The sequence below is a fragment of the Saccopteryx bilineata genome, chromosome 7, assembly GCF_036850765.1.
Source record: "Saccopteryx bilineata isolate mSacBil1 chromosome 7, mSacBil1_pri_phased_curated, whole genome shotgun sequence".
Lineage (NCBI taxonomy): Eukaryota > Metazoa > Chordata > Mammalia > Chiroptera > Emballonuridae > Saccopteryx > Saccopteryx bilineata.
In genome coordinates this window covers 8,139,006-8,163,863 of record NC_089496.1, presented here as the reverse complement: position 1 = coordinate 8,163,863, position 24,858 = coordinate 8,139,006, and the positions used below count along the sequence as shown (strand labels likewise).

The following is a 24,858-nucleotide window of genomic DNA, read 5'->3' as shown; positions in this document are numbered from 1 at the left end:
TGAAGCATGGTCATAAATGTGAACTAAGTTCAGAATGCATAGTTGTGTCATTTTCAACAGAAACATACTGGAGCTTAAGCACAAGCTGGTAGCTGAATGATAGTTGGACTAGATTGAAGAACCAAAGTAGGACAAGAGGATTTAGAAGAACTGATCAAGTGCAATATTGGTGGGTCATTTCTGTGGAGGTTCAACATGCCATGAAATATGCCCAAAAGAGTAGTAAAAATACTGTGAGCCAGAAATTAGTCATTAATGAATTTGAGTATGACAATAATAACAGCAATTTTTGTTAAAACCAGTAATACCTCAAAGGGCAGGAATTTGTGAAGAAGAAAGGGAATTGGTAGGAGAGGAAGAAATGGGGAACAAGTCACTTATTGGATCTAGGTTCTCAGATGTTGGAATGTGTTTGCAAAAATAACCAACACATGGCTCTGGACAGTTGGCTCAGTGGTAGAGTGTCAGCCCAGCATGTGGAAGTCCTGGGTTTGATTCCTGGCAAGGGCACACAGGAGAATGGCCATCTGCTTCTCCACCCTACCACCTCTCTTTAGCCCTCCTGCACCCAAGGTTCCATTGGAGCAAAGTTGGCCAGGGCACAGAAGATGTCTCTGTGGCCTCCACCTCAGGTACTAGAATGGCTCTGGTTGCAATGGAGCATCGCTCCTAGTGGGCTCAGCAGGATCTGGTGCATGCAAGAAACTGTCTCTCAGCCTCCCCGGTTCTCACTTCAGAAAAATACAAATAATAATAATAATAATAATCTACATAACAGTGTTCCTGAGGTAAAAGAAAAATTATTAGTGCAAGAAGGTGAAAGGAATAGTATGCAGAGAAATATTGACACATCTATATTATAATACAGTGTCATAAATGCTAGGATGGAGTATATGAAGGTTACTATAGATAAATCTAAGTTTGACTACAAAGTGGGATGGGAAAGAGTGGCAGTGTGGACATGGATTCAGATCTTCAGTTTTATTTTTTTAAAGGTTTGTTTATTTATTTATTTATTCATTTATTTTAGAGAGAAAGGAAAGAGAGACAGACAGAGACGACAGGAGCATTGACCTGTTCCTGTACATGCTTTGACCAGGATTAAACTGACAGCTTCTGTGCTTCAGCATGATGCTCTAACCATCTGAGCTATCTGGTCAGGGCCAGGTCCTAAGTTGTAGAAGGGCAGAGACACAGGGAAAGCTGGTCCAGAAGGACAGAAATCTTGTGAGAAGACTTGGAGTATGTATACCATGCTTAATCTCAAGACTGTGCAATCTGTTTCCCACTGTTCTCCATCTATAAAAAGACACATAATTTTCGTGTGAACTCCAAAATTCTTTTACAAAGTTTCCTCTGACAGGTCTAGCTCATAAGGACCTTGTTGTTCTCGGAATTTCTATGAAGCTCTATACATAATGGCAGAAATTAATAAACTACCATACATTATTATCAACAAACAATATTCTACTTATATCTATTTCCAGCTGGAATATGGGTTCTTGATGAGTGGAGACCTTGTTTTAAACTTCTTTATATTATTTTTCTTGGCATCAACTAGAAAATATTTTACTTATCCAAAGACATGAGCTAAATATAGTTTTACATAAAGATTAGTTCTGTAACTCAGTAAAATATTGTGCTTTGATTTTAATATTTTAATTCCAATTTTAAATAAATTATAGCTAATTGCATATTATAATGGAAGAAATATTATAAGAGAATTTTTCATGTAGCATACGTTGCTGAATACCTAAATGGTGTAAGGATAAGTGGACATCAGAGGCCTCCTTAGTAACATCTCTACTGTATTACCTATTGACCTAATTTCACTATTTTTCAAACATCAATAGGAAAAATAGCAATAGAAATGTGAATGCCACCTCACTAGTATACACAATCAATGTATACTTTTACAGGTATATCAGTCTTAGGATATTATTTTCTTCATCACTGATACCATATATGCCAATCACTTAAAGTTGAATGTTAGCTCTTTTCCCTTCAATTTTCATTTCCACTTTCAACTGATACACATAAATCCTCTTATTTGTCTTTATGAGTCATAATTTACTATAATTTGTTTTCAAGTACTTTTTAATTGTATGTTATAAAAAAATAAAGGAGTAAGTATAGTAATACCTATAAAATAATTTTCTTTTTGTTATTACCTATAAAATAATTTTTCTCTTATTACCTGATAGTTTCCAGGAAGCAAGTAAGGTTTTGTTTTTGGTTTTGGGTCATTAGTCAAAAAGTTTCCATGCCTTCTGAAAATATTAAAGAATTAATGGAAATATTTGTTTTAATCTCTAATACAGAAATATATTTTAGTGCATATAAACAATAAATGACTTAAAAATTTATTTTATAAATACATAGGTAAACAAACATTACATAATGCTCTAATTAAACAAACCTTAAATTGGCCCTTGGTAACCTTTCATATATACTAAATCATAATCATTTTATGTTCTTAAGTTAGGTAGGTAAAAAAAACACACATAATGCTCTATTTAGATAGATCTTAATTGGCTCTTGATATCCTCCCTTATATAATAAATCAATCATTTTATGTTTTAAGTACAGATTAATAAAAGTATTTCTATTATATTAATTTTAAAGAAGTATTTTCTAGATAGATTTTTCTTTCTTTCTTTTTTTTTTTTTTTTGTATTTTTCTGAAGCTGGAAACGGGGAGAGACAGTCAGACTCCCGCATGCGCCCGACCAGGCTCCACCTGGCACGCCCACCAGGGGACGATGCTCTGCCCCTCCAGGGCGTCGCTCTGCCACCACCAGAGCCACTCTAGCGCCTGGGGCAGAGGCCAAAGAGCCATCCCCAGCGCCCGGGCCATCTTTGCTCCAATGGAGCCTCGGCTGCGGGAGGGGAAGAGAGAGACAGAGAGGAAGGGGGGGTGGAGAAGCAAATGGGCGCTTCTCCTATGTGCCCTGGCTGGGAATCGAACCCGGGTCCCCCGCATGTCAGGCCGACGCTCTACCGCTGAGCCAACCAGCCAGGGCCTAGATAGATTTTTCTTGATGTTGCTTTTGAACGTTAGTAAAAATGTCTAAAGTTTATAAGTGTCATCTTAAATTCCTAAAATATTGTATTTGTTCTCATCCCTGTGATATTTGTGTCTCTTCATTGTGAAATAAATACATTTGAAAATAGTAATAACATTATACAGTTCATAACAGAACAACAGCAGTAGAATGTGATGCTCATCTGTAATTATGGTTCTGTTCTCTGCTGTGTCCTCATGCCTGGAGTAGTATTACATGATGAATACACGCTGTTGATGAAACATAGAGCTACCTAGAAACTTACTTTAATAAAGAATTGAGAGGTGAAATTAAGCTTTCTAAATACCAATCAACATTTTATGATTCTAAACTTGAAATTTAGTGAAGTGATAAGGCCAATCTTAAGGCCTAAAATTTTGTTCTGTAAAGCATCAAGATGGTTTCTACCTTGGTATCTGCCCAGGCTCATTGGTGGTAAAAGTTGGTTGGCTTTGCTGATGTTTGTGACAGTGGGGAAAGAATTTTGAAGTGGAGGGAGCACTACAGATAAAGGAACAATAAATAAATAATTAGAGAGAGAGAGAGAGAGAGAGCTCTTTTTAAAAAATAAACTGAGTGCTTATTTTTTCTCATAATTATCAAAATCTATTCCCTACTGTGACATTAATCAAAAAGGATGACATTATCCAGTAAACAAACACCACAGACATACAAATAACAAAACTTATTCTTAAACTGAAGGCCAATTAGTAAATATTTCCTATGTATATAAAATGAAGATAATATCTTTAAACCTCTTCAATAAAATTTCCATGAGAACATATCAGATCTTTAGATGTTCAGGATTATATCATATTACTCTGCTACTTCTGAATTCAGAAAACAAAACTAAACTAAACTAAAACAACCTATGGGTATGGTGGATTGCTGCGGGAGAGCTGGGAGAAATATCTGGTGTAACAAATACTGAGTTGTAGCATTATATATAATGCTTACATGCTCCTCCTGGCAGTAGCACATCCACACAGCCCTTTCCAGGGATGTGACCTCAAGTCAGAAATTCATTATAGAGAAGAATGGGTAATGGGTTCAGCACAGATTTCTAAAACCACTCATTACACTTTCTCAGTTTACAATATTTTTCAGATAAATGTTTTTTAGCTTGAACCATTTGAATGATCACTTAGGGAGAGTATTAGCTTTAGTCCCAGAAGATCATGTTTAACATCCCTTATCCAAATGTAAAACAGTGAAGCTGCTATCTTTCTCTCCGCTTTGTAGTGACTATCAGCAAATATCTACAATGTACACAGTAATAAAGGCTCAATACATTTTTCCTAATCTTTCTTTCCGCTTCATGGTCTTTTTAAGGCATTCTTGATGGACTTTATAAGCAATAAGTGAATTCAAATAGAAACAGTAATTCAAATCTTACTCTTTGAAGAGGCACCATGCAACAGCATAGACACACAGCAGAAAAAGAACTCCCGTTAGAGTTAGTGCTGCAGGAAACCAGCTGTCCGGACTCCAATAATACGAAATCTTCATTAAGATAGAAGTAGTAATCTGAGAAATATAACAACTGTTTACTAAGTATTAATAGCAGTCCTGTTGACAAAATCATGAACAGTTTATGCTGAGAAGAGTATTTTGTGTATTTTACTTTGTTTCTTTTTATATTATCAAAATTAGATTATCATCTGATTCTTATCTGAAAGAAACAAACAAAAAAAAAAACCCTCTGATACAGTATCTTAAAAGCTATAATAAACTAACACCTCTCCTGTCACCCAAAACAAATGTCTTTCTTTAGGAGCAAACATCTTTGTTCATAATATTGGCTCTGACCAGGATCGCCTTTCCTGTCATAGTGAACACTTGTTTACTTATCAATGTTCTCCGTAAGTAACTTTGTAAGAAGCCTAATTTCTCGGTAGAAATTACTATGTCTCCTTGTTCATATTTTTATTGTAATATCTAGAGTAATCTGCCACAATTATTTCCTTTAATTATGATTCTTCAACACCTATTAAACAAACACCATGAGTTGCTCATCTGTAGAGAGGGATTCTATATATTTCTCGCCACAGAAAAGATGTCAGGGAGTGTTGTCTAAATGACAGATTGAATGAGTTAATAAACTGTTTACAGGGCAAAGTATTATTTTTAAAATGGGTCGTTGTCCTTTTGAATTTTTTTTCTCAGCTAAAATCCCATCTAAAATGTTAGCATTTAAGCCTGACCGTGAGGTGGCACTGTGGATATAGCATCGGACTGGGATGCGGTGAAGACCCAGGTTTGAGACCCCGAGGTCACCAGCTTGAACGAGGGCTCATCTGGTTTGAGCAAAAGCTCCAGCTTGAGCCCAAATTCCCTAGCTTGAGCAAGGGGTTACTTTGTCTGATGAAGGAACGCAGTCAAGGCACATATGAGAAAGCAATCAATGAACAATTAAGATGTTGCAATGCGCAACAAAAAACTAATGACTGATCATTCTCATCTCTTCGTTCCTGTCTATCCCTCTCTCTGGCTCTCTCTCTGTCTCTGTAAAAAATAAACAAACAAATAAATAAAGTGTTAGCATTTAAAAAGCAAGTATTATGAAACTTAATGTCGCTTACTTTCCATGACTAAGCAGCATGGTATTCCAGCAGATGGCAGCACAGGATGGGATACATTTTGTGAACAGGTAGGCATTGGCCTTAGTAGTTATGAAGTTAGTTTCACAGAAATAAAAAAGGAAACCAACCATTGCAAAGAAAAATCAACCATCAGAGGTGGCAGCAGAAATATAATAGTACCCCTTACATAATTCATCGAGTGGAATCCTGATAATTTTATTAAATACTGGTAGTTGTTGAGATTAAGGGTTATATGATTAAACAGGCTATTTTACACAACAACCTGGGCATGTCTGGGCAGAAAAAGATCAAATCTATCTATGTTCCTGCAGTGTCAACTAAAATACCACGGACTTGTTTTCTTAAGTAAATAACATATAAATACAATATTCCCTAGTGATGGACTAAAAGGATAATTGGTTATATAATTAACCACCTTGCTCTATCTTCAGCTGATTAAGATACTATATCTCTGCCAAATACATTTGGAAAGAATGCCACTACTCATAAAAAAAAGGGACCAGAAGCCTAACCCTATTAGGTTAGCTAGCAAACTTTCTTTTCTTTTCTTTTTTCTTTCTTCCCTTTCTTTCTTTCTTCCTTTTCCTCCTTCCTTCCTTCCTTTCTTCCTTCCTTCCTCCCTCCCTCCCTCCCTCCCTCCCTCGTTCCCTCCCTCCCTTCCTTCCTTCCTTTCTTTCTCTCAACAGATATTCATTGAACACGTACTATATCCCAAGATGTATACATCAGAATTACCATAGAAAGAAAATATAAGACCTTAATATTGAAAAGGATGAGTAGTATTTACCTAACAGCCACTATGTGCCTTTAGTTATATTATTTTAATTGCCTCTACAGCCAATCTTAAAGAAAAAGTGCTCACTGCTTCTAATTTTAGAAAGAGGACGAAGGCCCCATGAGATTCTTTTCTATGTTACCTAAAGTTCCACACCCACTAAGTGCAGAATTTGAGTTCACATTCAGATGTGTGTATTTCTAAAGACCATATTCTTTCTAGTAGACAACGCTTTCAGTTGCAAAAATGAGAATATTGTGAGAATTTTATGAAAAAAGTTAATTCCTATATTATACAAAAATTATTATAATTTTTTCATGAGAATTCAACTGCATAAATCCAATTCAGAGTGTTTGAAATTATTCAGAGGTGGAAGGAAACAATCCTCTACTTCTCATACTTGGCTCGCCCGGCAAACAAGACTCGATGCTCTGTGTGTTTATTCACTCGCCTGCTCGTTTTTCATGCAAAGACATATAAAGCTTTTATTTTTTTTCAAAAAGTTCAACTATTTATTTTTTAGTATTTCAAAGTCTAAGACAAATTGAGATATTACATTTCTTCAAGAATTATGTAAAAAAAGCAAATTTTCTATAAGGATTAAATATTGTATTAATGACTTGTATTTACATAACGTGTTTATTACAAGAGCTTTCAGGTCTCTTGTTTCATTTGATCCTGGCAACATCCTTTGTACAATACATACAGCTAGCTAGGTTAATCTCTTAAGTAATCCACGTACAGTACACAGAGTAAATGTTGAAATGTGTATTATTTGCAAGCTTGGCTTCCTCAATTATATATTCTTTCAACTGGTGATTCAAAACAATTTCCAAAAACAAATTTGGGGGATTAGCATTTGATACTCTCGGTATTTCCATAATTTACTAAATTATCACTTTATATTTTCAGTATTTATAAACTGTTTGGAGTTCCCAATGGATAACAGTCATAAGGGCAAGGAGATTCTCTCTCACCTTCCTGAAATAATCTGACTGGTATTCTCTGCTGCTCTTCCCCAGTCTGTCCTCCCATCCACTGGTGAACTTTTATCCTGAAACTATTCATTTCTACTTCCCAGAAATCAAATTTGCTTTGTATTAGCTAAAACAAAGTTCAAAATCCATATCATTGACTCTAGACCTGTGTAATTTCTAAAGTTACATAGTATCTACCTTTCTGGGCTGCCCTCTGGCTGACCCTCCTCAAAGGCTCTAGCCACACTTGGTGTTAATTCATCAAGAGCATGTAGTCTCACATCTATGTTTCTTAGTTTCCATTATTCTAAATGTCTTTGTTTTTTGTTCTATCCATCAAAGGCCTACGGAAAATTCAAATATCTCTTCTTAGAACTTCTAATATTCTCTAAGCCAGAATCTGTGACATTGCTGTACCACCAGATATTTGTTAACTCTTTCTTTATAGCACTTGTCACCGTGACATGGAATTAGATTGACTTGAAATAAATCTATATACTTATTGTGACTTATAAGTAATTGCATGATATAACCTCTGCCAATCTCCTTACTTAATTTCACTCCTCAAAATCACCACACTGGTCCTCAAGTATTTCCCTACCCTAATGCTGGTCTTCTTGATTCTATCATTTACTCTGTCTGAGATTTTGGGAAAGCTATTTAACCTCCTGAAATATGAGTTTTCTTTTCTATAACAGACAGAAATAGTTGAAACTTTGATTTTGAATGAATTATTTTTATTTAACTATGTGGAAATTTAATTTTACATAAATTAATAAACATATATTTCATGCCTAGGTAAGAATTTTGTTAATATATGAATAAAATTATCTTCTCATAAGGAAAATTATAAAAATTTAACTTAATTATGGTATTCTAAAATTCCTAAAAATCATTTTGCTCATATATATATTTATTGTGCAAAACATTCTTTTTATATTACAATTTTATACATAGACTGAAACTGTTTTACTGCTTACTGGCTCACTTAAGCAGAACTCATGAAGATAAATCTTATACTTGAACAACTGAGCAGTTCTCCTCTCTTGAATGAACGTGATAAGTGATACAGTAGATGGTTAAAGATTGACAGGACACTGGACTGTGTATGTCATCAGACATTTATCTCACCATTAGGTAAATCACCAGTGAAAACAAAAGAAGTTCCTGTCTGTTATTTGGTCACGAACTCAGCCTCTTACAGCTGTTTGTAGTTAATTTGGCTTGATTTCTAACCTTAATTACTTAACTTGTTATATTTTACAGAAAAGACAATAACAACATTCTTCCCTGTCATAAAATCTTTCCTCATTGGGTATTAGGGTCACAGCAGTTGTTCAAGGCTATAATCTAGCAGACTACAATTTATATATTTCTGCTGACTTTTGGATTATTTCAATTAACTCTCATTGAGGAAGAATTTTTTTTTAGTTTGCCAATAAGAAATTGTGATTCAAGTTTATGTAACAGTTGTTTTTCAGGCTATGTCTCAAATACTTCAAGTACAGACCTAAGTTCTACAGAAAACAAGTAATTTTTAGTAGTAAACACCTGATAATTTAAGTGGAAATACTGATGTTCCTCTTTTACCAAAAATATACTCTACTGTTCACAAAAATTAGGGGTATTTTATCACTTCATATTCATTTTGAAATATCCCCTAATTTTTGTGAGCAGTATATAAATATTAATAAATCTATCAACTACATTTTTAAAAATATTAATATTATAAAGAAAACATGAAAAAATTTTTTCCTCAATGAAAAATGCAAATAAAAAGTAGAGAGTAGACAATGAAAAATGATTTTCTCTCTATCCTTTCAGGTTCTTGTTGGAGGAACCCTTCCACCCCCCACTGAACCTCCATAGTAAAAGATAGGTTCACAGAAAAACAAACAGGTCATAGTCAGTTGGCTCAGTGATAGAGCATCAACCAGCGTGTTGATATCTCAGTCTAATTCCCGGTTAGGGCACACAGAAGTGACCATCTGCTTCTCCACCTCTCTCCTCCCTTCTCCTACCCCAACCATAATTTGATTGGTTTGAGCAAATTGGCCCTGGGCTCTGAGGATGGCTCCCTGCGGGGGAGCGAGCTACAGCAGACCAAGTGACCCCTTGCTCAAGCCAGTGACCTTGTGCTTAAGCTGGTGAGCTTTGCTCAAACTACTAGATGAACCTGTGCTCAAGCTGGCAACCTCAGCGTCTCGAACCTGAGTCCTTGCATCCCAGTCCAATGTTCTATCCACTGCGCCACCGCCAGTTCACTAACATAGTTAATGGTAAGAAACCTGAAGCTTCCCCACTCAGTTCAGGAATAGGAGAAGAATGTCTTCTCTCACCCATCCTTTTTAACATTGTACTGAAAGTTCTTGCTAATTCAATAAATTAGGAAAAGGTAATACACAGTATATAAAGATTGGGAAAAAAGCGATAAAACTGTTCACAGTTGGCCTGTTAATCTATGTAGAAAATTTGAAATAACTTAATGAGAAAACTTCTGGAACTGAGAAATGATTATAGCATGGTTGCCAAATACAAGATTAGTAGACAAAAGTCAGTATTGCTGTCCTATATATCAGCAATAAATATGTAGATTTTAATATTAAAACTATAATGCCATTTACATTAGCAACTCCCAAAATAAAAAACAGGTATTAATCTGATAACATATGTGCAAAATTTATATGAGAATAACTAAAAAAACTGATGAATAAAATCAAATAACTAAATAAATAGAGAGATAGTTCATATCCATATTTATACAGGAAGGCTCAATACTGTTAAGTGACCTTGGGCTCAAGCTGATGATTCCTGCTCAAATCAGATGAGTCTGCACTCAAGCTGGTGACCTCTGGGTTTCAAACCTGGGTCCTCTGCATCCCATTTCAATGCTCTATCCACTGTGCCACCCTCTGGCCAGGCTCAGTAAGTAAATATTAAAAATAAATAAAAATAAATCAAGACAGAAATTGAAAGTAATTAATTGCCTAACCATGATTTTCTTAGAATGAAAACAAGACCTTTAGCAAAAAGAAATTACACTGTATTTAAAAGAGAAAAAACAAAAGACATTAGACGCCCTGGCTGCTTGGCTCAGTAGTAGAGTGTCGACCTGGCATGTGGAAATATCAAGTTTGATTCCTGGCCAGGGCACACAGGAGAAGTGTCCATCTGCTTCTCCATCCTTCTCCCTCTCCTTCCTCTCTGTCTCTCTCTTCCCCTCCTGCAGCCAAGGCTCCATTGGAGTAAAGTTGGCCTGAGAGCTGAGGATGGCTCCATGGCCTCCACCTCAGGTGTTAGAATGGCTCCCATTGCAGCAGAGCAACGCCCCCGATGGGCTGAGTATCACCCAATAGTGGCCTTGCCATGTGGATCCTGGTTGGGTGCATACGGAAGTCTGTCTCTCTGTATCCCTACTTCTCACTTCAGAAAAATATGGAAAAGAAAAGACATTAGAAAAGATAAGTCAATTTCCTTAGTTTCTTTAATCAATTTGGCTCTCTTTGATTATTCACTTATTACTTTTGAAGGTCTTGAAACTTACTTGATATTTTGTAAAATGCTAAATACATGATTAGTGTCCAGTGTATAAATAACTTTTAAAAATAAAACAACAATACTAATAACAAGTTCCAAAGGAAGCTATATTTTATCTTAAACTGGAGTAGCATTAAATCTAATATCAATGTACTTAAAAATGCAAATATGTGAAATATCATATGATAAAAATTAATAACCAACATCATGAAGTTGAGTATTGTTTTATATATTGTATTTGTGACTAGCTTTTCTTTTAAAGTTTAATTTAATGTTTGTCTTGCATAAGGAAACTCATATGCATCAAATAGTTACACATTTTTTATACCAGTAGTTCCACAACTTTGAACACTTCTGTGTAGAAATTTCAGTATACATGACCAAACACAATCTTATCTTTTTAATAAGGGGTTTATGAGTTTTATTTCCTAAAGCATATAGCCACAATTCAAGAGACTAATACAAATAATTTTCTTTTCAATCACATAAGATATTATTTTCTTTTTTTTAATTTTACTGAGAGGAGGGGAGCCTGAGAGACTCTTGCATGCATTCTGACCACAATCAACCCGACAAGCCCATGAGGGTCAATGTTCTACCCATCTGAAGCCATTGCTCCATTGCTCAGCAAAGGAGCCACTTTTTAGCATCTGAGGCAAATGTCAGGGAGCCATCCTCAGCACCCGCGTCCAATTAGCTTGAATCAATCCAGCCAGGGCTGGAGGAGAGTAAAAGGGAGGGGTAGGGATGGAGAAGCAGATGGTCGCTTCTCCTCTGTGCCCTGACTGGGAATCGAACCCAGGACATCTATATGCAGGGCTGATGCTCTACCACTGAGCTAACTGGCCAGGGCCAATTATTCTATTTTATTTTTTTAATGTTTTTATTATTTTTTAAAAATTTTATTTATTAATTTTAGAGAGAGGAGACAGAGAGAAGGGGGGAGGAGCAGAAAGCATCAACTCCCATATGTGCCTTGACCAGGCAAGTCCGGGGTTTTGGGGTTTCAAACCAGGAACCTCAGCATTTCAGGTCAATGCGCCACCACAGGTCAGGTTTTCTATTTGCTTTAAAAATAAACCCTAGCTCTTCTGTTGAGTATCTCAAAAAAAACCTAGGCAATAGAATAGTCAAGTAGACTCAGAAAAGAAGATTATATATTATTTTTCTAGGATGTAATTTGCTTATGAAATTGTAGGCAGAGTTATGCCACTTTTTTTCTTACCTCTACCCATACCTTTAAATACAGTGATCCTGTACAACATGGGGGTTAGGGGCACTAACCCCATCCCTGTGCAGTTGAAAATTCATGTATAACTCTTGACTTCCCCAAAGCTTAACTACAAATACCCTACTATTGACCAGAAGCCTTACTAATAACATAAAGTCGATCAGCACATATTTTATATGTTCTAGGTATAGATACTATAATTCTTTCAGTAAAGTAAGTTAGAGAAAAGAAAATGTTATTATGAAAATCATAAGGTAGAGAAAATACTTTGGTTGTGTTTATTTAAAAATTTGGTTATATGTGGATCTGCACAATTCAGTAGTGTTGAATTCTTCTGTTACTGTGTATATTTTCTACTGGGAGTTGAATTGACACAAAGACCAAGAATCACGGTTAATTTCTAATTTCTCACTATATATTTATAGAGCACGTTTCTTTATAGGGTATCTAAACATAAGGCATAAAACACATGAGAATAAATGCCCAAACATTTGTATAACTTATGCTAGTTCTCAACACAAAAAAAGTGAAATATTTTGAGGGTCACCTAGAGACTTTATTTTCAAGTCACACCTAAAAAAAGAAGGATAATTAGCCACTTAGTTTCCATGGTTGCAATTAAAAATGAAAACTTACATGTTTTATAGAGAGTTGATGAACAGCAAAATGGTTCAAAATACAAAGCAGAGGTTCCCAAGTACCCTCATTAGTCCCAGGGAACTTTTATTGCTGTTTTACATGGAGGTAAATATATACATACATCATATCTCAAAACACATCTGTTTCGCATGCTCTGTGAGAACAGATACATATAAGCATGCTTCCCTTTTATGTTTCTTCATATTCTCTCCACTTTGGCCTACCATAAGTGTATTATATTCATGATTGTCAACTCATTACATCAATGCCTCGTTTCTGATTTGTTCTTAGAAATAATTTAAGATAAGAGAGCTGAATTCATTATAATTCTGCTATTGCATTTAAAAGTTATAATTTAATACATTTTCCTTTTTACAAAAATAAGGTAAAAGCTAGTAGGAAAAAAATTCATTCATTTGAAATATGGTGTTAGAGGAGAGCTCTATAAACACCCTGAACCTCCAGAAAGATGATTAAGTGGGGCCTAGAGCAAATTAATTCTAAAACGTCATTGGAGGCAAAAATGACAAAAGCTGTCCTACTTCAGACACATAGAAAAAAGGCAGGGTTCTTTGGGAAAAACAAGATACTGGAAAAAGTAGAATGCAGCATCAAAAGTGGAAGACCAAATATAAGATGAACTAATTCCATAAAATCAGCCATAGGCATGAGTCTACAGGAGCTGAGCAAGACTGCTGAGAACAGGACATTGTGGACGCCACTTCTTCATAGGGTCACCCAGAGTCAGAGGTGACTCCACAGCACATAACACACACAGTGCTGGGTGTCTGGAGGTTTTTGTTTGTTTGTTTTTCTGTAAAGGGGTCAATCAAGTTTAAGAAACACAGTAGTAGTGGACTAGTGGAACAAAAATATCCTCTAAAAATAGATCTATCTGGACTGAAATTATGTCTGTTATTTAAAATTCCGTAAGTTAAGTTCCATTTGGAACAATGCTACCTACGTAGTAGGGTTGCTGTAAGAATAAGAATACCTTCTGAAAGCTTATAGTATTCAGTGGGAATCAGTTAGTGCCCACTATTGTCTCTACTGTGGTGTCATTATTTATTCACGTTAGACAATGACAAAGAACAAGAGAAATTTAGTGCAGGAGTGAGACGCTGGTTGAACTATCTCAGTGGGCTTCACTTCCTAGTCATGCAAGGCAAAGAGGATGTTAAAGCACAGCGCACAGCAAGTAATCTATTTCTCTAATTTCTTTTGCAGTTTTGATATCTACATAAAGGTTAGATTCAGGTCAAAATAAAGTGCCAGCAGTTTTCAGGGACTTATTTAAGTGTGTGGCTACAGTGTTGCATTATGCTTTGAAAAGAGGGGTGGACAACTAAAGTAAATGCTCTTTAATTTTTTCAGCGACTAAACTTTTGCTTATAAGTATTTGTTACACTTTCTTTAATCTCATTTACTCACTTTAAATTTTTTCTACCTTTCCAAGTCTACCAAAGAATAAGATAGGTCCAGCAGGGTGCTGGCAAACAAACTCCTGAAAAGCAAAAAAAAAGAAGAAAAAAATCCTAGAATGTAGCATTTACCAATTTTCATAGTGTTAACATTCCCACCAGGACTGAATTCTAACTACTAAAGGCTTAGAAACCAGCCTACAAATTTTCTGAGTACTTAACAATAGGCTTTCCTTAGTTGAAATGAGCGGCTCCAGCATACCACTGTTCTAAATCACCAGCTGAAACAGAAGTTTCAGACATATTTGATTGCAAATTATATTGTGAGGTTTACACTAATAAAGAATTGATCTTTGATGAGTTGAAGTCAGCTTTGGGAAAATGATAAGCCTCTGTAATGAGCATAATAGTGTAGAAAATGTGGTTAGAAAGACATTACCCCTTGTCTTTTAGCATGTTTCTAAGCAGCCATATCTTTAGGATCAATCTTCCAAGTTCAGATTAAATGAAAGACACTAAACAATTTCAGTTTTGTCATTCTATACATCTAATGCCTTTTTTTTAGTACTTCATTGATAAGTTGAAAACCTTTTTAATTATACTAATAAAACATTAAACATCATCAAACATGGATAGGTTACCAGGATGAATCAATGGGAAGATTGGACAGTAATTTATAGAGACTTTCTCTTTTGTACTCTTCCTATGCACTGTTTATGTTGAAATCAGAGAAAAAAAAATAGTTATAAATTTGTATGATTTAAGGCTTCTACTATCTTTTGTATTTTGAAAATGGATACTAATGCTGGGCTTTTTATTAAGAACTCAATTTGTTGAACGCAGATAGTTTCAGGAATTTTGATTCATAATTCTTTAGGGATTTTATTTGCAGGAAATGGTGTCTAGCCAGTTACCTCATTGTCTCTTTAGCCGATCTGCACTTAAACTGGAGTTTAGTTCAGTTCATGAAATACGGCCATTTCTTTCTCCTGTACCTGCCCCGAGAGGGACCTCTGAATAGGCAGGTAGGGGTTCAAAGACAAAGGTTAATTAGGAGATAATATACAACCATTCTGTTTATTTTAGTCTAGGGTTGGGCTTATTAATTACTAGCTTCTTTGACTAAGTCATTCTACATTAAAGTTAAATACCTTTTTTTTATATTTTTCATCCTAAATTTTGAGGTATTATTTTACTTATTATAATGTCTATAAAAGTATGCCAAGTATTAACATATTTAAGAAATATATTATGTAGATTTTTCTCTATAGTTATTTTAATGACTTATATTACTTTGTTTACTTTATGATAAAAATATATTTTGCTTATAGAGATATTTTTTAATAAATTTAGAAGCAGTAATAAACCATGTTGTTAGTCAATATTTCTTAATCTGAGTTCCAGGGATGGGTTTTACTAGCCTCTAATGTTGAATATAAACATGTATGCACATATACTTGTGCATATTGTTCTGGAGAGAGAAAGAGAGACCATAACTTTCATCAGATTCTGCAACAGCTCATAAATCCCCTATCCCTCAATTAGGAACTACCACATACCTTTTGTGTAACATATGGCGTTGGTCCTTTTACTTATCAAGTGCCATACTTGACATTGTCAAATATGCAGAGGTCTTTATTGAATGCCTTTACTAGATTATAATTTATGGAATACCCAATTTTTTTCAAAAGCCTAAGAAAACATTTTCTAAAAAAACATTTTAAAATCAACATTTATAGTGAATTTCATGCTGAGTATGCCTCTTATAATATTTATTATATGATTGAATGTATTTTTAATAACTTTACATATTTTATCCACAGTCTATATATTTTTTTAACTCACAGACCCACATTGTTAGTAATCTGGCATTAACAACACTCTGTTTTGTAATGGAATTTTATAGTTATATTTAGGAGCAGAAAATTCTGGCAGAAGATTCTAATCACTTAAAATGTTTTTAAGTTTTTATATCTCATTCAATATTCTAAATGGAAAGATCTGCCAAATACTAATACCACTAATAATAAAACCCACAGTCTAATAGTGGCTAATTTATCTTTATCACAATATATCATAATACACAAATTTTAAACACAATAAATGGTGAATTTTATTGTTTATGTATATTTCAAATCTAGCATTTCATCTCCACATAAACTATCATTGCCTTAGTTTTGGACACCTAACACTTGTTTCTGGATTGAAAAATTGTTAGAAACAATTGAAAGTCCACAGAAATAATATTAATTTTCTTCTGCTTGGCACTTGGAAACATCACTAATTCTATACTATTTTAGTCCAACTTATTGTTTTCTTTGGATCCAGAATAGTCAAATTGTAATATGATGATTTTGTATAGCTAATGTAAAACTTCTGGACTGTGAAGTCAAGCAATGAAAAGAATTTTCTATAACTTATTTAACAAATTGCAATTTTAATAAAAAATATTCTTCATTGTGTTAGCTTGGTTATATGAAGAAAATCATAATAATGTTAGTGAGGGCATGAATATGAATACCTATTTGGCTGTTTAAACTCCACTAATTTGAAATCAAACAGCATATTCCATACAAAACAATTATATCACATTACTGATTTTCTCTTTATTTTTATATTAGTAAAGTTTGAGGCATTTTGAAGTCTTTCTTTAATGCTGTAAAACTGTTATCATTTCTTATCTCTAATAATCATCCAAAATTTCATCTTTACATTCAAGATGTTGCATGCGCAAATATTTCACATATCAACCATGAGCTCTGTTTTCTCCTGACATAAATCTAGCCTCCGGCTTCACAGTCTTCTCAGCCCTCACAGAATACAGTACACTCTTCCCAGGGGTAGTTCTATGCCTTCTTCCCGAAAACCTTTTCTTCTATTCACATAAAAAATAAGTATCTGTTTTTAAAGAAGTACATTATTATTTTTCACTACTATCCTCTGCCTATCTCAACACAAATTTACATTATTTAATCCTCAAAATTAAATAACAACTGCACTACCATTTGACAGTCTAATATTTTGTTAAATTAATCTAAGTGTATATCTTGTTTTCCAGTGAGGCTGTATGATTTTTAAGGAAATAAACTGGTACCATATATTTGTAAACCTTAGATGGTGCTATGTACATAACAAAACCTCCATGAGTATTTGTTTACATAGAAAAGTATACTATGAAGGCCCTGGCCAGTTGGCTCAGTGGTAGAGCGTCGGCTTGGCGTGCAGAAGTCCTGGGTTTGATTCCCGGCCAGGGCACACAGGAGAAGCACCCATCTGCTTCTCCACCCCTCCCCCCTTCCTCTCTGTCTCTCTCTTCCCCTCCCGTAGCCGAGGCTCCATTGGAGCAGAGATGGCCCGGGCGCTGGGGATGGCTCCTTGGCCTCTGCCCCAGGCGCTAGAGTGGCTCTGGTCGCGATAGAGCGAGGCCCCGGAGGGGCAGAGCATCGCCCCCTGGTGGGCAGAGCCTCGCCCCTTGGTGGGCGTGCCGGGTGGATCCCGGTCGGGCGCATGCGAGAGTCTGTCTGACTGTCTCTCCCCGTTTCCAGCTTCAAAGAAATACAAAAAAAAAAAAAAAAAAGTATACTATGATATGAATCAACAGAATTACTAAGAATCTAAATTAAATACTATCAAGAGAGTGTACAAATATGATTAACATTGATATATTTACCTTGACTCAAAATTAATGACTAACAGCTACAATACATTCTCCTCATTTTGATGATGGAAATTCTAATGTATTAAAGTAACTATTTCATTGATGTCTTTCTTTGCCAAAATATAAGAATAACTTGTGTGAGTGTTCCCAAATACCTTCTATGTTTATGACTAATTCCGGCTACTTTAGAATTATATTTCATCACTATGTACTTACTGTAGTTGCAGTTGTTTCTGTGGAAGAAGTTGGCTGTGTTGTGGTCCAAGGAAACACATGAACTATGACTGTTGTAGTGGCTGACAGCTGACTAGCTTTATTCCCACCTAATTCATCAGTAACTTCAATAAGTAGCTGGAATGTCAGAGGCTCCTGAATCCCTTGAAATGCATCATGCTGGAAATTCTGAGTGGTGGTCAGAGAGGGAGGATCAACACCTGGTCTCCAAAGTGTGAATTGATTATTTGTATTTCCTGAGAATGATGAGGTAATAAAATAGCAATAAAACTACATTATATTATGTTATTTCTATTGTCTTAAGTTCTCATTAAAAATATTTCATGATATTATGTTTTCAACTACTAGAAAATATCTCAAGGAGTATCTTTTAAATAGCATAGAAATGACTTATTTAAAATCATAGATCTTACCTCCTACAATTGAGTAGCTTAGCTGTTCCTGTGGGGAATCTTTGTCTGAACAGTTGAGCTGGAGAAAAGGAATTTTAATACTGGAATAAATCTGAGTTTCCAAATGTGGTGGATTGCAAACAGGAGACTCATCATTTATATTCTACAACACAAGAATATTATCTATTTTAGATTATGTCTTTTAAAAATATAGCTAATGTTACTTGTTAATTTTACTACTCATTGCTTTTACATTTGCAATATTGTTCAAACATACCTTTATAATACATCTTAATTATTTTACATTTAAAGATTATATTTTAGTATTTCATTATATAACATAACCTTTGTTGTTTGGAGTTATCCAGGAGTATAGTCTATGTTCTATTTTTAATTCTATAAAGGTGGACTTGACCTATTTTCTACATAATATTGCTATTATAGGTATTTAGACAATCATGAGGTTATTCAATTTTAAAATTAGATTGGAATCTAAATGTCATTTACTTTAAGCACTTTCCTTTCATCTAGAATATATGTCATCAAGTCTCCTCTTGAAAAAGTTCCTCAGAAAAAGTACTCACTACCTCAATCGAGGCATATTTTACTATTGGATAGTTTTGCTTATTAGAAATATTCATTTTTATTTATTTCAATATTTTGCCTCCAAATCAAACCTATTCTTCCTACTTGTTGTTCTAAAGAAACTCAAAATCTAGTAGGGAATTTGACTTACATTTCAAACATGTGAGAGTTTCCAGCAATTAAATTGAAAGGAAGACTACATTATCTCTGGGAATATTTCAATTCTAAAGTTTTTTTTACTTTATTATCTAGTTTAAAAATTGTCTGATATGCTAAGTACCATTATCTCCTTTCTCCATTTTACTTGTAACAGACATTGTTAAATCTAGCCCCTCTCCTGAAAAATGTGAAATAGTCTCAGAGGCATTTTGAAAGTTAACACTCAATGGAGATACTACCAATTTATCAGAATGAAATATGAAATAAAACCATTTTATGTGCTTAATTTAGGAAAATAAAGTGCCCATTTTTATTTATGCTTTTCTTCCTTTCCTTAGTAATATTTCTTGATCATTCTTGAGCTTCTTCAACTTGACCAGTCAATTCTTTAGAAGCCACCTGAGAGTGAAGAGAAAATCTGACATTTTTCTTTCTTTTATTTTTATGTGACAGAGACAGTGAGAGAGACAGAGATATGGACAGATAGAGACAGACAGGAAGGGAGAGAGATGAGAAGCATCAATTCTTCATTGTGGTACCTTAGTTGTTCATTGGCTGCTTTATCATACATGCCTTGACCACGGTGCTACAGCAGAGCGAGTGACCCCTTGCATGAGCCAATGACTTTGAAAGGCTCAAGCCAGCGACTTTGGGCTCAAGCCAGTGACTTTGGGCTTAAGCCAGTGACCATGGGGTCATGTCGATGATCCTACTCTAAAGCCAGCGACTTGGCACTCAAGCTGGTGAGCCTGTGCTCAAGCTGGAAAAACCTGCACTCAAGCTGGCGACCTCAAGGTTTCGAACCTGGGTTCTCCGCATCCCATTCCAACACTCTATCCACTGCACCACTGCCTGGTCAGGCTCTTTCTTTCTTATTCCAACACAACACAGCTTGGTTTATTAGCTTGCCCACTGGAAGACATAAAGGAGTACTTTCTAATATTTAAGCACCTTATTTCACTAATTAAATACCTAACTCTTTAACATTAAAATCTTGATAACCATATTTCCCTGAAAATTAATCATTAATCTCCCTTTCTCCTCCCAATATACTTCAAAAAAGGAAAGACAATATCTATTCTTTTACAATTTCTCATAGCTGCTTAAGTAATAATAAATTAAAACTAAAATTAATATTTATTGGATGCATAGTTTGCATTAGCCTTTTACTTACTTACATTAATATATATTCAACAACCCAATGAAAATGTAGTATTGAGGAATTCTGATCAAGATGGTGGCATAGGTGAATGAGGAACTAGCATTCTCCCACAACTACATCAAAATTACAATTAAACTACAAAACAGCTTTCATTCAGAATGCCTGAAATCTAGCCGAACAGAAGTCCTAAACTAAGGAAATGAAGAAGCTACAGTGGGACTGGTAGAAGCTAGGGAGATGCTGACTGGGCTGATTCCACACCCATGCGTGACAGATAAAAATTAAGAGGGGTACCTCAGCTGTGGAGTTTCCCCTGGAGAAGTGAGGAGTACTAGCCCAGCACCAGACCCCAGATCTGCAGTTCCAGGAAGAAAAGTCTCATAACTTTTGGCTGTAAAAACCAGTGGAGATTGTGGTTGAGTGAGAGGGAGGTCTGCTGGAGTCTCAAGCATTCTTCTTAAAGGGCCAGCACATTGACTTACTCAAATTTGCTTGCTCTGAGTGCCAACTTTGGGACACCAGAGACATATGAGAAGGAACTGAATTGTCAGGCACCAGGATGAGAATTGGAGGGGCAGCATTCTCCCAGACAGAAGTGATAGCAGTGGCCATTATTTCTTTTTGGGGGCCCTCCACACAAAAAGCCAACAGACAGGCACCATTTCTGAGTCTCCATTAACTTTACTCACTCTGTTAGCCTCACCCTGAGGCTAATTCCCTGAGATCCTGCCCCACCAAACTGGTGGGCCCACCCCAAGTCATTTCCAGTGGCTTTTTATACAAATAGCCTGTTTCAGCTCATGCTTCAGACTTTTCTAAACTCTTTCAAACAAGCAGCATCTGGCCTCTCACTAAGTGGCCCCAGGCTTGGATTAGTTGCAACTGGCCTTGGTTTGCAGCTTGGCCTCTTCTGGGCACCTCCAAGCCCAGCACAAATAATAGCCATCTGTAAACTACTTTGTAGCTCATGCTGAATGACCCTGGGAAGGGCACAGGAAGACCCTGGGAAGGGCACAGGAAACACTGGCCTTGGCCTGCACCTCTCCAGAGGCCCCAAATCCTTTGTACCCAGTGGAAAGCTGTAGACTACACAGAAGTACTACCCAACCTCCTCCACAAGGGATACTGTCTCAAGGGGCAGACTCAACAGGCATCAGAGACCCGGAGAAATAAATCCTGTTTGTGGGGTTAACCCCTGCACAGCTATTCCACCACAGTGGTTTTAGCCAAACTTTATAGCCAATTGGCCTGGGGTAAGTCCCTTCCACTAAGGTACCAACAGCAACCAACAGGAGGGTGTACACAGCTCACACATTGTTGGGGTCACCTGTAGTGCCCAGTTTAGTTTGGGGATGCTGTGCCTCATGACCGTACAGGACACCTACTACATGAGGCCACTCTACCAATACCTGGAGATAGCAACTCCACCTAAAACATAGACACAAGCACAGGAACATAGCAAAAATGAGACAAAGAAACATGTTCCAAATGATTAATAGTACAAAAGTCCATAAAGAGAACTGAACAAAATGGAGAGAGGCAATCTATTAGATGCAGAGTTCAAAACAATGGTTATAATATTGTTCAATGAACTGAGAGGATTAAATTCATGAAAATTTCAACAAAAAAAATAAGAAATACAAAAATTGAGATGAAAACATAAAAAAGAACCTGGCAGAAGTGAAGCGTATATTAACTGAAATAAAGAACATATTACAGAGTATCAACAGTGGAGTAGATAAAGCAGAGGATCCGATCAGAGATTTGGAAAATAAGGAAGCAAAAAATACCTGATCAGAACAGCAAAATGAAAAAGAATAAAAAATAAAGATAGTATAAGACACCAAAATTTTCATCATGGGGATGCTAGAAGGAAGAATAGAGCAAGAAACTAAAAAAGTATGTATACAAATAAAAATAATTCCCCGTCTTATCTTTTTCTTTTTTACCCTATTTTCATATCAACAGAAGCCTAAAGAAAAGATTTACTTAAAGTTTGAATCAGAACACACAATTTTCACAGAGTGCAAGGCAGGAATAAAGGCAAATTAGTTCTAGAGGAATATTTTATAAACCAGTCAATGGACTTTCTATTAAAAGCAAAAATCCCTGTAAAAGGATAAGGGCACAATGTAAAAACTGCAAAACACAAATAGCAGTAATCATCTAGGAAATGATCAAATTATCCATGAGACAATAGAAGTTAGTATGCTTCTATTGACTAAAGTAAATATTTTAAACATTCTTAACCACAAGGAAAGCATAAGGCTTAGTTCATCTCCTGTTTCATTTGGAAATAATAGTAAAAACTGTTTACAAAACATTTAATATAAGGATGGATTTTATGTTAATTGTTGTCTATAATGTCACCACTGAGCTCTACTCTGCCTTACTAATTATAAACAAATACAATAAAAAACAATTTTTTAAAGACAGAGAAGGCTCTATTTTCTCTATATATTGGAAACTCTTATAACTTAAAATAAATTTGCTACCATCTTACAGTATTTTTGAAAGGAAATACAAACACTAACCCAAAATACTATATAACACAGGAAACCAATGAAAGTAATGATTTCTCTCTCAAAAATGGTTTCTTTTTTTGCAAATAACAAAACAAGGTAGTATTCTGTGTAAGTTTTTCTGAGGGAACAAGAAATTTCACTTATTAGTCAAATATCCCCTTTTAATACAATTATTTATTTTGATAATTAGAATAAAAGATGAGACTATACCCCTTAACTGGCATGGTGAGAGATTCAAAAGTTATTCTCTTATTATGTTTTTTCTTCTTAGTTTATGGGATCAGTTTTTCATATGGTATTTGCAGTTCTTACAAGAAAGTTGTATTTTGGCTTCACCTCTTGTAAAAAACAAAAAAGTTCTTGAATTCTTGGAATCTGATTGAACATCTTTTGTCTCAAAAGATGCCCAGAGGACCATTTTTATGTTATCTCTGGGGTTTGCACACACACAGCCTCAAGCCAGAGACTGGACTTTAATTACTTTAATTTAGGAGGGCTTTCCAGTGTGGGTGGGCACACACATTATTTTCCCTTTGTCTTTTTTTCCACATAGTTTTTTTTTAGCCAAAATAACAAGAAAAAGTAATAATAATGGATCCCACCCATATTTTCATCATGCTGTTAAGATCTGCTGTATTGTAAAAAAAGAAAAATAAGGTAGTTTGGATTAAACAATAGAATTGAAAATAGAAGCAAACTCATATTCAGGTGCAAAAAAATAGAAAAAAAAAACCCCCAAACCCAAAACCCCTCAGGTTTTATTTCTTCATTTTCTGTGTTAGCCAAAAAAAGAGAAAACTCAAAAAAAAAAAAAAAAAAGCTCTTGTGATGGTATGTGTGTCCAACATTATTGTCATCCTAATGTTCACAATCTCATGAGAAATCTTGGCTTCCATAGTGAGTGCAATATGTCTAACACAGCACGCTAATACAGGATGGTATGAATGCTGACATACTATGAAGGAAGCGAAAAGGCACTGCAGCCAACAGAAGAGATTCTGCTAACTCATAATCTGGAACTTCCTTTGTGATGGTCTGGCAAACTTCCCATTAACAAATAGAGTAAAAAGGGGAGTATTACCAGGGATTATTCAGTATTAACTTGTCCAGATCTTTTTCATGCCCCTTAAACTGTCAGTACTATTATCCATCTCTCCCTTCTTACATATGACAACTGTGTCTACATTAATTAAGTTATCAAAAGTATTCAAGATTCATTCTCTTAATTTTTATCCTCTAAAGATTCCTATTCCCCTTTGTCCATGTTTTATAAAATATGTTACATATCTATCATCATTTACCTTTTATAAAGTAAAATTTCTCAAGTAAACATCACAATAGCCATAAACGTTAGATGAGAAAGACATTGTGACTACGTGATGTATAAGGAAACAGAGGTGGAGAGTAGTAGTAAATGACTTGGCTAAATTACTAGTCAGTAAGTGATCAAGAAGGTCTCCAGTAACAGTCCTCTTTCCGTCTGACAGCATACACAACTGGAGTCAGAATTTTGGGTTGAAAACCTATTTCTATGACAGGTTCCTGTGCAAAAAACCTCTCAGTTTCTTATTTATAAAATAAGAATTTAAAAATTCCTATATTTTATGTTTTTGTGATAATTAAAAGATACATTGTATAAAAAGCATTTAAAATAACACCTGTATTCTCATTAATGAATGTTAGCTACTGTTATTATTTACTTAGAAATAATAATTGTTTTTATTTTTTTGTAGCCCTAATACCCCTAATTATATGCACTTTCTTGTTCCAGTCTATAAATATGTTTCCCCATTTAAATAGTCACTACCCTCTCTTTACCTCTGATATTTTTGTTTCTGTCTACCAGCATGGTCAGTATTTTTTCTTATACTAAAGAAAATAAGGCCCTGGCCGGT

At 35.2% G+C, this 24,858-nt stretch overlaps 1 protein-coding gene across 5 annotated transcripts in view; it reads right to left on the bottom strand.

Moving 5' to 3' along the window:
• LOC136310520 (cadherin-related family member 4-like) overlaps positions 1–24,858 on the bottom strand; it is a 140,598-nt gene that overhangs the window by 21,501 nt on the left and 94,239 nt on the right. For 2 of the 5 annotated variants that reach the window (XM_066239229.1, XM_066239231.1), the window contains 5 exons: positions 18,554–18,695; positions 18,123–18,376; positions 4,462–4,592; positions 3,474–3,566; positions 2,198–2,270 (listed from right to left, as the gene is read on the bottom strand). In XM_066239229.1, the coding sequence (XP_066095326.1) occupies positions 2,198–2,270; positions 3,474–3,566; positions 4,462–4,592; positions 18,123–18,376; positions 18,554–18,695 (693 nt within the window). Of the gene's footprint in view, positions 1–2,197; positions 2,271–3,473; positions 3,567–4,461; positions 4,593–18,122; positions 18,377–18,553; positions 18,696–24,858 lie in introns of those variants that run through there. The other 3 variants (XM_066239230.1, XM_066239233.1, XM_066239234.1) reach the window with 3 other exon arrangements.